Source organism: Lingula anatina, chromosome 1, assembly GCF_051362555.1.
Source record: "Lingula anatina isolate TDL-2025a chromosome 1, LinAna3.0, whole genome shotgun sequence".
Classification (NCBI taxonomy): domain Eukaryota; kingdom Metazoa; phylum Brachiopoda; class Lingulata; order Lingulida; family Lingulidae; genus Lingula; species Lingula anatina.
The window spans coordinates 44,769,769-44,787,125 of NC_141767.1; the positions used below are offsets into that span (position 1 = coordinate 44,769,769).

Consider the following 17,357-nt stretch of genomic DNA (forward strand, 5'->3'; position numbering starts at 1 on the left):
TCAGCTTTGGGAAATTAAAAAGAAGTAACACGTGTATCTTATAGTCGACTTCGTCTTGTACACCGCAAATAATCATCAGAATCACATATTTAGTAAAAGCGAAGAAAAATGATAATTTTAGGAAACCCTTTTAGCATATAATCACCTGAAGTATAATCTATTTAATATACAAATGTCACTATCTGCTTTTTTAAAAAAATTGCATCTTTAAACAATCTAATATAGTTTAGTTCTATTTATCTCCTCTTGGTTGTGCCCCTTAATTACCATTCCGGTTAGAGCACCGTTAATCGTGCTCAATAACTTCCAGTCGTCAGTGCTATGGCGATCACACTGAAAAAAAAACAATTTAATGAACAGAGATGATTTCATACAAATATTTAAATTTCACCTGTAATGAATATCTGCATCAGTAAATAGTTTCAACATTAATTGAATGGTGGTTTGTTTTTTCGTTTTATATATATATATATATATAAATTATTATTCTTACGGCAGAAATTACAAAACCAACACATTGACCATACACTTACATAGTATACAGCAGGACCAAATTTTTTAGCCAACAGTGCGGTGAAGGCAGCAAAGCTGGCACTGATGATGGTGTTCATCATGGCGTGGGATATAGCTAAACCGTCGCCTGACTTGGAGACTGAGGCCTGCGAACCTCCGTTGAAAGCGAAAAATCCGAACATCAAGATGAATCCACCTAACGCAGCCAACTTAGAAGAAAGAAGATATAGTGTGTACTACATTAAGTGAGGATGAAGGATAATTTAAACGAAAAAATCAAACCATTGGGTGGTACATGTATCAGGTACATGTATCAGCTTAAGATAAATCAACTTTGCATCTCAGTGAATCACTTCAAAAACTCGAAAAAAACTTAAGTGCCTTAGCTTGAACTAATCTGTGGTCCTACTGAGTAGGATAAACGAACAGGTTGTACACATTTTACAAGTGAATTACTGAAAAGGATTTTGAAATAATAAATGAGCTCTTAAATTCAGCAAACCCTCACAAATCACCATAAGAAAAAAAATTAGAAGGAACTCAAAAATGAATTTACAGGCACATTATGTCCGGAGATAGGTTTCGGTGTCCCGTCATCATCAAATCTACCAATGCGAGCACCAAGAAACGCTGCCCCAACTAACGCTGCAGTCCCACCCAGTAGATGGACTACGCCGCTTCCTGCAAAGTCCTGAAAACATCAAAATTTTTCATGAAAACAAAGCATCTGTTATACCTTCAATAATTACATACAAGTAAAACATAAACATCGTTTGCAATTGCTGAAAATAATAATACAATAAAAATATAAAATAAAAAATAAATAAGATACAATATCATAAATATAAAGATTTTATATAAGATATAAATATGTTATATATTTTCTAATGAAATAAAAGAAAAAAAATTGAATGTTTGGCATTGCTTAACATGAATATGGTCAAATGTAAGTGACCAACATTTTTCCGACCTATTTTTACCTGATACCCCACGCCGCCAAAGCCAACTGCCAGCCAACCCTTCTCTGACCACGCCCAGTGGGTTACAATCGGATAGACAAATCCTAAGTTAGAATATTTATATGGTACATTTTACAATGGAACAATGGAAATTTGGTCAATTTTTGCTCCGTTTACACCATCTCCTGGTGACAAAAGCCAATATGTTACTTGTATAAATTAAACCAAACAAAATTTATAAATTAAAAATGAAGTGTAGTTGTCCGGCATACAGACATTTTTGCTTTTTATGTAGATAGACTTACATAAATAATATGCTTATGGATATTCGTATGCAAATTACCTGTAATCATGGAGCTATAGAAGAAGTAAGCTATAAATTCACATCTCTCTGCCATAGCTCCTGACACAATGGTGGCAGCGGTGGCTGCGAACACAAAGTGGAAGAACCAGTGACTTAGTTTTTCGTCAGGGATGCCCTCGCTGAACCAGTAGCGCCATCCTAGAAATGCGTTGTCCGGCTCACCAAACGCAAGCGCGTATCCAAATCCCCAGTAAGCTATTCCTGATATATCTAAAATATGGTGCAATGTTTTGTAAAATTCCTCCGTTGGTATGAGAATTTATCAAAGCGCTGCGTCTAGAGATCGATTTACTGATCCTTTATTGTTAACAAAAATAAAAAATAATAATAATAATTCATGCATCTCAACAACGAGCCCTATTTTATGTCACTGACTTGGGTAAATTAGATTTGTCGATTTTGTGAACAAAAACATAATAATAATAATAATAATAATAATAATAATAATAATAATAATTCAGGCATTTCAACAACGAACCCTATTTTTATGTCACTGACGTGGGTTAATTAAATTTGTAGACATCATTAAAAGCCAAGCAAACTATGTAGAATTTAAGCAATGTGAACTAATACTAATAATACATTAACAAAGTACGGTTCAGCATTTGCATGCAGTACACGCAAAATTTACATTATAGAAGAGAGGCTACATGAGGTCTTGGGATCTTTGTCCGGTGCTTTTCAATATCTTGATGCACCTCAGTGACACGTTATTTACGGCGCTGGTGTTTGTTTATTTTTAAGGTGACCCAAAAAGTAAAACAAAAGTTGAAATTGATTAATATAGACTATGAACTACTCTCATATGGACGTTTTAACTGAAATACATGTATCTTAAAGTGGGTGTTGTGGATTATCGCCACTATTAGAGATCTCGAATTTCGGGATGTTCCTCTTAAATAAAAGTTTTAAGAATTTGAAAATGGCGTAAGTTGCATAAAGTCGTTCATAACATCAACGTGTTGTCCATGATCAAGTTGAAATGAGGACTGTTTTTCGCAGACGCCTTAAGTTAAGTTTTTCAGTGAGAATAAGAAAAAATGCATTGCAATGCTGACTGTCTACTGGGATAGTATGCTTAAACCGATTCTTTAACGCATGTGACTGGAGTACGTACAAGCATCAAGCATGTTCTTGATGAGAATGTTGGTGGTGTTCTTGCTTCTTACTGCTCCGCACTCCAGTAAGGCAAACCCTGCCTGCATGACTGGAAATGGCAGTTAAATAATCAATTAAAAAAGACTGATCACAATGAAGAACAACTATATTTATCATACTCAATATCTAGTAGCAAAACTCTTATCAATATTTTGAGTTATCCTCATAACGTTTTCAAAGAAAGCTTGATGAATACGTGGGTCCTTTTTTTTTTTAAACTTTTTAATTATCAACAATATGGCATGGATGCTATATGCTGTTTGTCTATTTATGTATTTTTGTTCAAGAGTTATTTTTAAAATACAAAAGTATTTTCAAAACTGAAAAGGATATTAGGTTGGTCTTTTGTCCTATACTTACAGAAAATTATGATAGACATAGTGAAAAGAAAGAAGACATCAACCGAAGCTTGAAGTGCTCTCAAGACCTCTTTGGTGTCTTTGTAATCTCTCAAAAGTTCTGTAAGGTTGAACTCAAGCTGATCTAATGGGTCCGCCATTTCAGAAAGACAGTCTAAAGCCCAAGTCCTGAAAAACAAAATAATATGCCTATAATTTCCTAGGTCAGGATAACCACTCAGTATGTTGCTTATATGCAAGTCACAGGCGGTTACACTGTCAGGTCGTTTCACATGCCGGTCAAAGATGTGTAGGGCTGTAGTACTGTACATCAATATAGTCATCTAGACCGCATACATAAATCACATACGGCGTCATGTACATTCTCTTCCACCTTCTCATTTATGTGCCGTTAAAAGTAATTTTAAACTAAAAACATGGCATGAAATGGGCGACCACTTAATAGTAAGCAAAATTTACCATTGAGATTCCGACGTTTAGACGAAAGTTGCGGTATTCATTTTATATCTCAGTGGAACGGTCTGCTTTTTGCAGATGAGTGTGCATATGTGGCGTTTCCCAGTGATGGTCAGGTGTAAATGTGTGGATTTTTTTCAGGGGTATTTATTGGACAGTTAAGTAGATCTTGACAGGAGATGGTTCGATCCAGTTTTGGAGTGCCTTTTGGTACATCGGTTTTCGCCATTGGTTTCACTGTAACTTCACGGAGCACCATCCGGTACTACCCGCTTGTCCGGGAATATTTTTGCCTAGAGCGTTTCAATGCACAACCACATATAACTTGCATACAGAACAATCATCCTAAAGTCGTTATAAAGTTCTTTAGCCGACTAAATGTAAGTCTACAACAGAAATTAACTCTTAATTTAAAAAATTGATCTAGATGAATCACAACATGCCTTTGCTTAATGGGAGCAGAATTCACCAAGAAAAACAATTAAAATTGTTTACATTTTGCTTGTGTACTTTTAAGAATAGATGATAAAGGTGGAGTAAACATGTTATTTGCAGAAAATTAAGGCACCAAAACATGAAATGCGTTATGGTCCCTTGAGAGCGATAATAGCTCCTTCTGTTTTGAATATTTAAGCCCTCACAGAGTGCCACGATATTATAGATGGATTGGACGATGTCTGCTTTACGATTATGCTCACAGGCACGTAAAACCTGATATGATTCTTTTGTATATGCAACAATTCATGTCTAGAAGATGGCCAGATTACGTTATCACGATAAAAATGACATTTTTGAGACGATCTTTTCTGCGCAGTCGAGCCACGTGCGCCTTCGTTTTTCTTTCGTAACACCATACTTTTTCCATGTTTGAAAATATTATAGTGAAGGTATGTAAAACGAAAAGAGTTAAATAACTCAGTTTTGAAACAAAATATTGTTCAAGGCCGTATTATTTAATAAGCCTTAGAGATTTGTCTGAGACAGAACGTTCGGGTCACATACGGAATTCGTTCACCCAACACAAGGGGGTCTCCCCGTACCCGTCGCCGTGTATCCCGCAATACATTTGGATAATTTAACGTCACGGACGAGCTGGCCACTTTATGGCCAATGTTGATCAGGACTCAACAAGAGTAAAATCTGGACTTTATAATAATTTTATATAACATACACGATATGATCTTAAGACCCATTAATTAAATAACTATATGTAAAAAAAATATTTCAAGTATCAGCTGTGTCACATCCGTTGCCTTATGTTATATCTAATAAATCCATTTAAAAGTAAAACATCAAATGCGCACTTTGTTGTGTACTCTCCCGGAATACTTATCACTTTTTCTACCAATCGCATTTGAAGAAGAAATAAGCATTTACTTATACTTACAATGTAAATTAAATACTTTCAAATCGTCCAAAGCGTGCAGCACGATAAAAATTCTGCAATATTTTCTTTTTTCTTGGTACAACAACGACCATTTATGACAACATTTGATACATGTATTCGCATCAGTCGAGCAACTTCCTTTTCACACCACCACATCCAATGGAAAGTGTGCTATATATACGAGGGACACTGCATAGATTCTTAACAGCCGGCCTCGGTCCACGAATTATATATAGCGTGCAAGTTTTAATCTTTTCTTAGTGCGCTTTCAACCGCACGTTTTCTCCAAGTTGGTCCAATGCCAAATCAGTAGACGTTATAATTTAGGACAGCGTTCAGATTCAAAAATCGCACCAGCTGGATCGATCCAACTCTTCGGGGGATTCTGACTAAAGTGCATTCAGCATAATCAGCTTAATTGTCTGCCACGCCTCCTTGAGTAGCTAGTTAATTAGTTAATTACTCCCTAGTAAATCAAGGAGGCGGGTGAGACATTTTAACCAATTACAGTGTTTACACTTCGGGGGAATCTCTCACGGAGTTGGATCGATCCAGCCAGTACGATGGGTTTATATGAACAGTCCCTAAGATATTTTATCATATTTCCTTTCCAGGTTTCACTCATTTCTGATCGAATGAAAAGAGTATCATTTTCCAAATATTTTACGAATAGGATTGGGAATGCAAGCTTCGTATAGCCTCTAGTATTTTTGTAAATGTGAAACACACACACACACACACACACACACACACACACACACACCTGTTTTGAATTTCTGACATATTTCAGTTATCTTACAGCAAAAATGATCGGTGAAAAGGAACATAAAGCATCTACTAATATATATAGAGATGATTATAATAATAAACGTACTTAAAAAAGGGCTATCTTTGAATGTCGGAAAGGATTCATTAACCATTGATAGGTTTGAGGAAATTGCCGTTTACCTTTGTTGGGAGAATCCGTTTTATGGCACTTTTCCAGCCAGAGTGAAGAGTTGTTATCCTTTTAAGTTAAAAACGTGCTGAAGCCTCATGCAGATCATTACATTAAGTAAATAATAACATCTAAATAATATACATTTATGTTGCCATTTTAGTATTACTTAGTAAGCACGGCTATCAGACATGGTTATTAAAATCTTAACTACATTACTGTCAAGGTATGGGTAACGTTTAGAAAAGTTTCAGTGTGGCATGAAAATCAGAAAAGAATTGGTAAAGCTGAACTCAACCTCGGTTACGCCTATGCTTGATATCACTGTTATAAACATGTCCACTTAACCCTTTGTTGGACATACAATTCAGGTACAAATATAGATTAAATGAGGGTTGTAAAGGTTATTTAGTACATATATCAAAATGAAAGACTCAAGTTATATGACAATGAATATAAAGAAGATTCATATGTGTGTGTTGAACAGTTTAATTAGCTACGTGTTTGAAATGACCAACAGAGTTTCTTTTGTCGATAGCTATAGAAAATTAACTGATATTTACCGGCCAATATTTCGTCAGTTTGTTAGGGGGTTGATTCCCTCTGCACATCACAATTCACCCCACAGGTACTCAAAGGGGTTAGTATCAGGGTTCAAAACGGTTGATCCATCCACAGCAGATTGCGTTTCTCCAACCAATCTCTCACTGTGAGCTAGGGGGCCGACACGATGAAGGTTGTAGTTACCAGTGAAGTCTCCTCTTGCCATTATAGTGCGATGACTGTTGAGAATACCATAGTAAAGGGTTCCATTAATGCTCCAGAAAGAACAGTTTACTAAAACTATGGGCATAGAATGCTCCCCAAATAGGGACTGACCCAGCATCTTAGTGTGCTGCTCAAAGGAAACAGATACAAAGGATGCACACATTATTCCAAGAAGCATTCTCAAACAAATCTACGGGGGTAGTCTGGGGTATATAAAAAAAAATAAAATAATAAAAAATAAAAAAAAACTATCCGTTGATTAGTCAGCAAAGACAACTGACAACTTAATGCAAGTGATAATTTGTCAGGTTTCGGTGCCTCTGGGGCCACTGACCGAAGAGTCTTCACATTTTATGTTTTGTCATAACAACGCATTTGCTCACATTTCACATCTGGTCAGTCATGTGTTGAAGAAACGTTCTGAGGAAGGAACAAATAATTTGAGCCCGATTCTAACCCTATTTGGCTCCAGTGAAATGAATTGGAATGTGCTTTGCAGAAGATAATGAACCTTCCAATGAACTGGTCCAACTCCGTCAAGCTCTTAAAGGAAATTGCACAATATTCCACAGAACAGACTTGCAACCCTTGTTGAAAGCATGCCACACTTTACAGCACCCGTTAGACGCACACACACTTAATTCTTAGACATGTAACATTTAAAAAGCACGTTCTGATGCTATTGTGTATAAATATGGTGACATTTGACGGTGTTTTTGTTTTTTTTTTTTTTTTTCAATTTTTTAACCTTTCTTGTTTGAACTGAGGAAATCAATCTGGAACCTCAGCTTTGAGGGGGTGCATGTTTTAAACATTAACAAATGGTGAAAATATGAATATCTACACTGGATTTTTATGCACTATACATGTATATTCTTTGAGAATTGGTACCTGGAATGAAAGTACTAATTACAACGGATTGCAGATGTGATGTGATCATTTGTTAACAAAAACACATGGAAGTGGAGGTGTCACAACCTTTTTAATCAAGAGTGTGCATTTTATAATACTTTTTTAAAATCCAGCCGCCTATCAAATAGTAGCACATTCGGTCGTCACTTTGTGGATAGCTTAAAAAAATAAGGCCTATAAATGAATAAAATGTGAAATTTCGTAAGCCTCAGGTTTACTAGTAAATGCCTGAGATATCAGATCTTATGTAGGCATTCCAGCCTCATGTTTTAATCTACAGAACAACTTGATATTGACACTTAACACCACGCCTCAAATGTGCATGCATCCTTCTGCATTATCTGTGTTACAATGATGACACGTTCCGACCACATGCCTGACGAAATTCAGCTCTAGCTGCCCCTGCCTTTCAGTTACGTCAGAGGCATGAAAGTGTTGGTGACATGAGCTGCGACAAATACGGCGTGTTAAGACTAGTTCCGCCTCGGAAGATAAAGGAGTAAGTTATATAATTATGGCCGTCAAAAAACATTTTGGTGTTCTTCATGTGGGTCAACTTTTCATGTGAGAAATAAATAGAACAAGACAGCAAAGCTGGAAAATTTACATACTTAAAAAGTTATTCCCATTGCTCAATTTTACAGTTTTTTTTTAGTTCCAGTAAACAATAACTTAAGCAAAAAATAATCCGATCATTCTCATTTTCGAAAGGAACCTTTTTACCAAAGTCACTCAGCAAATTTGGAGAGAACAAAATATATATATGTATATCAAAATTAATCCGTTTATTTTCTAAAGAAAAAAATATATATATATATCAAAATTAAGCAATGTTTATTTTCTAAAGAAACTGACTGGCCTTTTAACCAGAACAACCACTCAGTACATTCGAAGTGAAACAAAAATATGGTTTGGCAGTTATGGGGCAAAGAACAGGCGTGAGACGACACATGCGACAATTAACGACGACACGGCCAGGCACGGACCAAAATATATACAGACATACATATTGTCTGTATGTAGGAATGTGAAATCCAAGACTGGTAAGAGACAAAGAAACTGATGGATTAATAGCTATCAAAATCATCACTTGTTGTGAACACCTGCAAAATAAGGAAATTCTACCTTTGTTAGAAACGACTTGGAGTCATCCGAAATAACCCCTATCAAGTGAGTATTTCATGGGATTTATGAGGAGCACAGAGTAAAAATAATGGCAGATTTATTATTGCAGTGCGGTAACGATTAAAAGGTGACAGAATTTACCCACGCTCAGCTCTCACCTTGATCGATTACTGAACCTAAAATCTACAGAAAACGATTTCAGAATATCACACTGCTCTACCATAGAGACAAAACCGACCAATTTTCCCATACTTACCAATGGTTAACGAATCCATTTCTACATTTAAAGTTAGTCCCCATTTTTTTTTCTAAAAAGTTTGATTTTTTGTAATTATCTCTTAAGATATTATTACAGAGTATCGCCTTCTATGGTGGTCAGTGGTCCGATGACAAGCACAGATTCCAGAATAAATGCTTAAACTGCCATTTTTGTGGAAAATAGAATAAATTATATTTCTAGGAGTAGTTTACAATGTATTTATTGTGAAATATAGATCTAATATGAAGAGTTGTATTTTAATGAATTTCATAAGGTCGCCATGCTCTACGACATATGGTGATTTCATGAAATTCATTAAAAACGCTAAACCGATTTATATTTTATTTTATTATTATTAATATTATTATTTTTGCATCATGGTAGACTACTATGTGGTATTCCAAAGTAGTTTAATATGTTTTTTTAGATTCAGTTACCAATCAAGGTGACAGCCAGGTGTGACTTAACCCATGGATATATTTGTCATTTTTTCTTAGATTCTATGGAATAACAGTCTATTGCACGACAGCACAAATTCATCATGTTTTGCGTGTCAATTTTACATTGCTAAGGCAACATGCTTGAGGTTCAGCAATAAATTTCAGACGATTTCCATCCTTCATACAATAACCTGGCCATTTAAAAATATTGCTCTTCTTTAAACAGTGCCCCAGTTAATTTTAAAAACATTGGTCCCGAGTAAATGAATCTCCATGCATGGTATTTTTATATTTCTATATTTGTTTTACAAATTCAGTTTAAATTATAGTAAATGGTAAATTTAACTAATATTGTAAATTTAACAGTAACAGTAACAGTAAATTTAACTAATATTGTCAAATTATTTCAAAACTTGTTTTATTTTGACATAAAAAAAGACTTCATTCTCCTAATATGTCTTTGACAGTGAAATTAAGTCTTCAATGATACAAAAAGCTTCAGGTGGCATATATCCTTATTTTACATATATCCTCATCTGATAAGCTTGATTTTTCCTCAAATCCCTGAGCTGTTTTGTCATTCCTCTTCATGTTTTTTCTTGATGTTAGCTTGTTGCTGCAGCATGCGTATGCCACGTGTGGCCATGTCAAAATCATGAGTTCTCTTTGTAAAAGTTCCAAATTTCAAGACATTGTTTAAAATCTTGTCATTATTCATGTCATCGAAATAACATTCTCCAACTTCACATGGTCGAAGACGTTCTTGTTCACTCCTTAGAATGCTCCTACGAATGATATCTTGATCACCTTTAGTGTCTCGTTTAAATGAAATAATGTTAGCCCCAGGTAGATCAAAGTACATAACAAAATAGCTGGAAAGAGACAAAATGCTTGATACATACATATGCAAATATGTGAGAACAATGGCAATAGTGATAACTTTAAAAGATTGTTGGTGGCTTAGTTAAATTATAAAATAATAACAATAATAATAAATAAACACTATAAATTGTGAAACACTTATCATCTACTGTGCTTTGTTTATAGCTTTTGACTGATTATAAATTTGGATAATCACAGTGGATAGGGACAACAAGTTATGAAATTAATTAGGCTGCTATGTCTCAGCTTGTTTATACTAGTAGCATTACTACTTAATGCTATGAAAGGAAAGGGAACCCTTTCACATCTGTGATTAAATTATATATATATATATATATATATATATATATATATATATATATAAATAAACAGGATACAATTTTACATACTTTCCCTTTTGAACTGGTTCTCCTCTATATTTCATTGTGTATGGCAATGGTCTCTGTCCAAGATTTTCAAATCTTTTAATTAACCCTCCATTCTTGAACACAGCTTCAGCATATCTTTTGATACATTCAGCCATTTGGGTCTAGAATGGATGGATACATAGAATCATGCAACACTGAACCACATATAGTCAAGAGTATTTGCTTTTATGAAAATAATTTTCTGAAATAAAAACAAAATTGCAAATGATAGGCCAAATGTGTTTTATCACTTTCTTTCACGGCTTTTCCCAGGATTGGGGGTACAGGCAAAAATTCAGGGAGTACAAGCCATCATTATTAAAAAAAAATAAGCAGTCTTTGAAAATATCGGCCATCTGGTGATGCCGGTGGCCATCCAAACTACAACTGGACGGTTCGCTGGGAAAAGCCTTGCTTCTATTTCAACAGTATAACGATAAATATAGGCTTTGGTACTTTTGATTGTCATTGGGCAAATAAAATGTATCACATTAGGAAGCATAGGTGAAAGTTGGTGGTGGTAGTTGTACCGTTTTGCAAACCTCCATAAAAACTGTTCCCCTGAGTATCAGATTTCAACCTGTTGTTACACTGCCTGTCATGTCTCAAGTACTGCACCAGGAACAACCTTATGTAAAATCACTATTGAGAACAGCTGGTACCCTGTCTGCCTAAATTGTGCAATACGCCACAATACAGCGCAATACACTTGAAATAACGAGTCCAGTCACAAGCAAACACAGAAAACGGTCATTCTCAACAAAATAAGGTGATATAAAAGCAAAAAAAATTGATTAGATTATTGATATCATTGATATAATATTACTAACACATCGGCGCTACTTTAAATATCGTCGGGTCGGCAGACATGTTAGCTTGTGGCTCTTCTTGACAATATTACCGGCCAAGAAGAGCCACTAGCCAACATGGCGACTGACCCGATGATAAACAAAATGTGCCAATTTGTTAAGTTTTATCAAGGCTGTTTATTATTTAGTAATATATTTCGCTCTTATATCAGCCTATTTTGTTTGGAATGACTGTTTCCCGTGTTTATTGTGACTGGACTCATTTTTTCAAGTGCATTGCACTGTGTTGCGCTGTATTGCGGCGTATTGCGCAATTTAGGCAGGCCCGCTGGTACCTCCTCTTGGGTACTGTTTTGACCAAAATTCTATCACTCTGCCTACTTCACAAACACAAAACTCTGCCTGGGAAAATCCTAAAATCAAAATTTTAATTGGGTGTTTATGCCTAGCTCCTCTTCTTTTCATATGCTTAATTTCAAATTTCTATGATATTACATGTACATGTATTTAGGATGCGAAAATCAAATGGGGCAGCTTTTGAATAACTATTAAAGTGGCGTCTTTAAAAAATGACAAACATGGTGTCACTTAAACTTGAATAATTTTTTTTCTGAATGAGATAGATTAAAATTTTTAACGGTTTATTCATACCCAGATATGTGGTTATCTGTGTATTAAATTTCAAGTCTAGCTCTAGCGGTGTGACTGAAATGCATTTGATGTACACTGTATTGCAGTGTATTGCGCATTTCAGTCACACCCTAGCTCTAGGGGAAATCGTGTGCACGCTAGTTACATGTACAATGTACTAGTACAGTAGTCTAGAGTAACTTGTAATAACCCTCCACCACCTCCAGGTGACCATACATCAATCAGTTAACGTGTACGGGCCTTGACTTATGTGAATGTACGCTACCTTGGTCGCAGGGCGAATTATCATAGCAATCTCGTATTGAGGCATTTTGAATTGACTAGCTGCACTTGCACTCCGACAAAACCTGAAACTACTGCATTACTTCTCACCAAGCGGAAACAAGTGTGTTTGCGTCAAAAATAAGCGTGGGCTATAAATAAGTGGAATAAAATAATCAAAAATCGTTTTGAAAATCATCAAATAACCAAAACCATCAAATATGTAATGAACAATAGCTTTGGTACATTCAAATAAATTACATCAAGTGTAATGTGTGATGAGCAATGAGTAATGATTATTGTTTGTGAATAATTTAACATACTTTTCCATTCTTGTATATATCTTATTCTCCTTTTCATCCGGGCATTCGGTCGCCGGTGCAAGATGGCTTCTTTTAGGTTTGCTGCTGCTGCTGTAAGTGCGAAATATAAGTAATTTCTTGTTTAAGCGTTGTGATTTTACAGTTGAATGTGTCAGTTGCTATGGAAGTCCTTTAAATTTATAAAAACAACCGTTTTAGTTGTGACATTTTTATTTTTACAGTAGGTAGGGCTGGGTTAGTCTAGAACCAAATTTGAAGACTCGAGATAAAACTTAATTTACTTAGTGAAATTGATCACTGTGTACATGAAAACATTGTATGCATTTAGTCTTATCTGACAACTGTTCATTTACGCATGTTCGAGTAGTCAGTGGGCAACTTTTATTTCAAATTATCTGCCATGTGGCATTGGTTCATTTCTGTCCTGATTTTTACAATTTCATATACATTGCAATGTAAGGTGCGTATAATTTTTGCCCTCTTCGAGTTTTGGTTTGAAAGGTAGTCTTTGATCATTGAAGAATAAGAAAAATTAGAACATTGAGCCATGGAGTGTTTCAATCAGTAATGAGTGCTTATATAAAGCCGCTTAAAATGTACACCCTGTATATGTTTTTTTCTTGTTCTTAGTTAGTAGAGGCATGTCATTGTCAAAATTTCACAGTTGAACCACATAATTAAAGGTACATACGAACCGAGCATCGGTGGAGCGTGGATTCCCAGTAACACATGTAAACCACTTCTACTAGATTCTTATATGACTCAAATAAATTCGACATGCCAAGGGATAAACTGAATAGCTCACTCGATCAGCCATAAAAGACCTTTAGACTGCTCCTTTCTTAAAATTTTTGGTTGTAAATTTAACCTACTTCCGTGACCTACTTTCCTGCCCCATTGACATACAGCTTAGAATGCCAGCAGAAAAATCTGTTCAAACATCATTTTCGGGTAAAATTAAACAATGCCTTTTGGTAATTCTCTTAGTTATACTACTTGAAACTATATGCTGGCATTTGGTTGGTTTTTGTGACAAAAAATTGACTTTGTTTGCATCTTTAAGCTAGCATTTACTTCATGAAACTTTTGTTCTAGGTACGGCAATTCAGCACATCGGCAGCCAGGAATGGGGAGATTGTACAGGTAATTTTGTATCAGTTACCCCTTGCCTAAATAAGTGTTAATGCTGATGAATAATTAAACAAGTATAAATAGCCACTTTGACACTTTTTAGCAAGCTGCACATTGAATATCAATTTATTTCTCTTAAGAGATTTTAACAAAAAACCAAACGTTTAGGAAAAAAACCCTGGACTAATTTTGAATGCAGGAATGGGGTCGTTGACTATTGGTAAGTATGGGAAAATTGTCGTTTACTCCAGGAAAATCCAATTTTTGGCCAAAACGAAGAGTTATTATGACTTTAACTTTGTAGCTGATATTCTTTTATTTTCATTTTATATATTTTTTAAAATGAGCATTTCTCCCTCTAGGCTCCAATTCAAGTGTTTGGTATAGAAGGACGTTATGCACATGCTTTGTACTCAGCTGCTGTGAAGCAGAAGAAGTTGGATGCAGTTGACAAGGACATGCAGACAGTTCAGGTAGGTAGACGTTATCCATCAGGTCTTATGAGTAAAAAAAATGGAAACCCTTTAGGATTATCTTTGTGATACTTATTATTATTATTATTATGTATGGATTTTTTCTATTTGTGTAGATCATAAGTGGCAATAAACTAAATTTTTGTCATATTTAATAATGTAATTATTTTTTAAATTAGTATATATAAATTTTTTTTACAGAAATTAATAAAGTCAGATACCAAATTTGCTGAGTTTTTGCATAGCCCTTTACTAAAGAGGTCTGCTAAAACGGGTAAGGGCATTTTTTTCTCTGCATTTCTTTTATTCATTTAAGAATAAAAAAATTAATACACTGCTCACATAAAAGAATTGTGCTCAATTTGTTTCTTCTACTAAATCTAAGGAACAAAAAGAACTGTGGTAAAAAAGTGATTTCTTGTTGAGCATTCCAGAAACGACCATGCGTAAAATATCATTTTATTGCTTGGAAAAAGTGAATGCAAGAGAAATTGTGTGCAGCTACAAGTCCAATCTTGACAGTGGTGTGGATTTGATAAAGCTCACAACATTACAAAAGAATGTTTTGTCCTTTATTTTAGAAACCAAGTCTACACTTTAGTCAAACTACCTTTACTATAATAATTTTTTTCATTTTTAGAGTCATTAAGTGCCCTCCTAAAGAAACAGGGATTTACAGACATTTCTGTAAATTTCTTTGGTAAGTCATTAAATTTTTATTATAAGATGAAAGGATTTATCGATGAATAATTGCCTAAGAATTTGTCCACCATCAAAGAATGAAAAATATATGCATATGTTTATAATTGCAAAGAATCTCAACTTACCTTGGGGGGGGGGGTTAAATTTTTATTTTTTCTTGCATTTAATTAATAAGTCATTTTTGGGAAATAACTATGCTTTTTTTCCATTTTTTCAATGGAAAATATGGCTAGTGCTCAATTTGCACATACTGACAATGGATAAAGTACAATATGAATTTAAGATTGTTTCCTTCTAATACATGTGCTGTTTGGCGACCTATAAGTGTCAGTTTTGTTTGTTAATAAAACTTTTTTTAAGTGTTAAATTTACCCATTTTCAAACACGATTGCCAGAGAGTTTTTTTTTTTTTTCGATTAAATTTTCTCATACTATAATATTACTTATGCATATTTCTTGTCTTCATTATTTAGAGACACTAGGAGAAAATGGAAGGTTGGCAGAAACAACTGGAATAGTTGAAGCCTTTTTGAAAATCACAAGTGCAGAAAAGGGAGAAGTGATGTGCAAGGTCACAACAGCACAGGTATGGTATTGAATTATATCATTAAGGGCATAAGGAGAATGCTGGTTGTGAAGTACTTCATAGCCCAGATTTTGATTTTTAATTTAGTTATCTGTTTATACATAATGTCAGCTTTAGCTTAATATGTTCAAAGCACAGTATTGCCTTGTATATTGTACTATTTTTGAAACAAATTCCGTTATCAACCAACATAATCGTCTATCATGTATGTGATTTCAAATTTTAATGTTTTCTTTTACAATATTTAAATCATAATGTTTGGGAATAAGAGAGCTTTTAACAAAATAGGTAACTTCCAATTGAAAATTTTGATAGTTATAGAATTTGTGTAAGTAGCATTTTTGAAATGACCATGCTCAAAGTTTTTTTTTTTTTTCTGCATGGAAAAAAGAAAATGCAACAGCAATTGTTAGCAGCTACAAGCCTATACCTAATAATAATAATAATAATATGGGTTTGATAAAGCTCCCAGCTACTGTAAATTCTGGTTTAATGATAGAAAGGACATTAGGAGAACATGAAGGAAGTTCTAAACTGCTGCCAGTTATTATACAGTGATGTTGAAATATTTAAGTACTTCAAAACATAATTTACTTTTGTTAGCCCCTGTTTGTATTATTTTTTTCAGAAATTAGATGATAGACAATTAAAGGATGTCAAGGCTGCACTGCAAATGTTTTTGACCAAAAATCAGGTTCTCAATCTAGAATTACAGGTAGGTAAACTTCATGAGTAAAAATTGGTGATTTTTGTAGAAAATGTTATCTAAATTTGTATTTTATTGCATTTAATACGTATGCATTCAATAATCTTGCCCTATGAAGTATATTGTACTTCATGGGATGTTAAGTTGAATGCCAAAGAAAACTGTGGATTCCAATGTGACCATAGATATTGTTGATGGGAACAATTTCACCCCACATACAGACTAAGTTCAAGTATGAGCTATATCCTTTGTTTGACCCCTTAGTATCAATTTATCATTTTCAATGTTGCACTTGCATTTCTTGCCAGGGGTCATTTACCTGAAATTAAGCATTACCAATTATTATAACTATTTTTCTTTTCTATTTTTGAGATAGTAACTGATAGTTTTACACTTGATCTTTTGTTTAAGGTTGACCCAGAGTTAATTGGAGGGATGACTGTTAGCATTGGAGACAAGCATGTAGACATGTCCATGGCTACCAAATACAAGATGTACAGTGATTTAGTGAAGGAGACATTGGCGTGATTGAATAGCATTCAAGTTTGTACATTCAACAATAACAGTTTCTATTTGTGTTGAAAAATCAATTGATTCTTAATACATAAACTCTTAGTGTGTGTTGCACCAAGTGAAAAAACATTAGAATACTTTTCTGAAGTGGAACATCATACTTCACCAAGTAGTGTACTAGTATAGAAAGGGACCTGGTTCATTTTCTCAGACTGTTGCAGTTTGTTTGATCAACATGCTGTAAAAATTTGAATAAAATCACATCAAATAATTATA

The 17,357-nt window shown here is 34.5% G+C and overlaps 3 protein-coding genes across 4 annotated transcripts in view; 1 reads left to right on the plus strand and 2 right to left on the minus strand.

Moving 5' to 3' along the window:
* LOC106177212 (putative ammonium transporter 1) overlaps window positions 1-7,511 on the minus strand; it is an 11,129-nt gene extending 3,618 nt beyond the window's left edge. The window contains exons 1-8 of one of the 2 annotated variants that reach the window (XM_087009227.1): window positions 6,697-7,511; window positions 3,355-3,521; window positions 2,954-3,043; window positions 1,816-2,046; window positions 1,494-1,576; window positions 1,070-1,204; window positions 534-722; window positions 268-333 (exon numbers count right to left, since the gene is read on the minus strand). In XM_087009227.1, coding sequence (XP_086865353.1) covers window positions 268-333; window positions 534-722; window positions 1,070-1,204; window positions 1,494-1,576; window positions 1,816-2,046; window positions 2,954-3,043; window positions 3,355-3,493 — 933 coding nt within the window. In that variant the 5' untranslated portion in view covers window positions 3,494-3,521; window positions 6,697-7,511. Of the gene's footprint in view, window positions 1-267; window positions 334-533; window positions 723-1,069; window positions 1,205-1,493; window positions 1,577-1,815; window positions 2,047-2,953; window positions 3,044-3,354; window positions 3,522-5,196; window positions 5,496-6,696 lie in introns of those variants that run through there. The other variant, XM_013559919.2, reaches the window with a different exon arrangement.
* Window positions 7,512-10,038: 2,527 nt separating this feature from the next.
* On the minus strand, window positions 10,039-12,791 carry LOC106177210 (small ribosomal subunit protein bS6m). The gene is made up of 3 exons (XM_013559917.2): window positions 12,652-12,791; window positions 10,909-11,048; window positions 10,039-10,509 (listed from the first exon to the last, which is right to left on the minus strand). Exons 1-3 carry the CDS (start codon window positions 12,694-12,696, stop codon window positions 10,215-10,217), a joined length of 480 nt encoding a protein of 159 aa, XP_013415371.1. The 5' UTR covers window positions 12,697-12,791; the 3' UTR covers window positions 10,039-10,214.
* A 178-nt stretch (window positions 12,792-12,969) lies between these two features.
* Window positions 12,970-17,355, plus strand: LOC106176213 (ATP synthase peripheral stalk subunit OSCP, mitochondrial). Its single transcript, XM_013558487.2, has 8 exons — window positions 12,970-13,062; window positions 14,066-14,113; window positions 14,464-14,574; window positions 14,776-14,848; window positions 15,215-15,274; window positions 15,750-15,862; window positions 16,491-16,577; window positions 16,980-17,355. Exons 1-8 carry the CDS (start codon window positions 13,033-13,035, stop codon window positions 17,094-17,096), a joined length of 639 nt encoding a protein of 212 aa, XP_013413941.1. The 5' UTR covers window positions 12,970-13,032; the 3' UTR covers window positions 17,097-17,355.
* Window positions 17,356-17,357: the final 2 nt, after the last annotated feature.

Bases quoted from the DNA above. Each gene is read 5' to 3' on its own strand.
- LOC106176213 (XM_013558487.2), top strand. From the start codon at position 13,033: ATGGCTTCTTTTAGGTTTGCTGCTGCTGCT. The intron at 14,114-14,463 runs GTAATTTTGTAT...TTCTCCCTCTAG, and splicing joins GGAATGGGGAGATTGTACAG to GCTCCAATTCAAGTGTTTGG. The intron at 15,863-16,490 runs GTATGGTATTGA...TATTTTTTTCAG, and splicing joins GCAAGGTCACAACAGCACAG to AAATTAGATGATAGACAATT.
- LOC106177210 (XM_013559917.2), bottom strand. From the start codon at position 12,696: ATGCCTCAATACGAGATTGCTATGATAATTCGCCCTGCGACCAAG. The intron at 11,049-12,651 runs GTAGCGTACATT...CATCCATTCTAG, and splicing joins TAATTCGCCCTGCGACCAAG to ACCCAAATGGCTGAATGTAT. The intron at 10,510-10,908 runs GTATGTAAAATT...GTCTCTTTCCAG, and splicing joins GAACCAGTTCAAAAGGGAAA to CTATTTTGTTATGTACTTTG.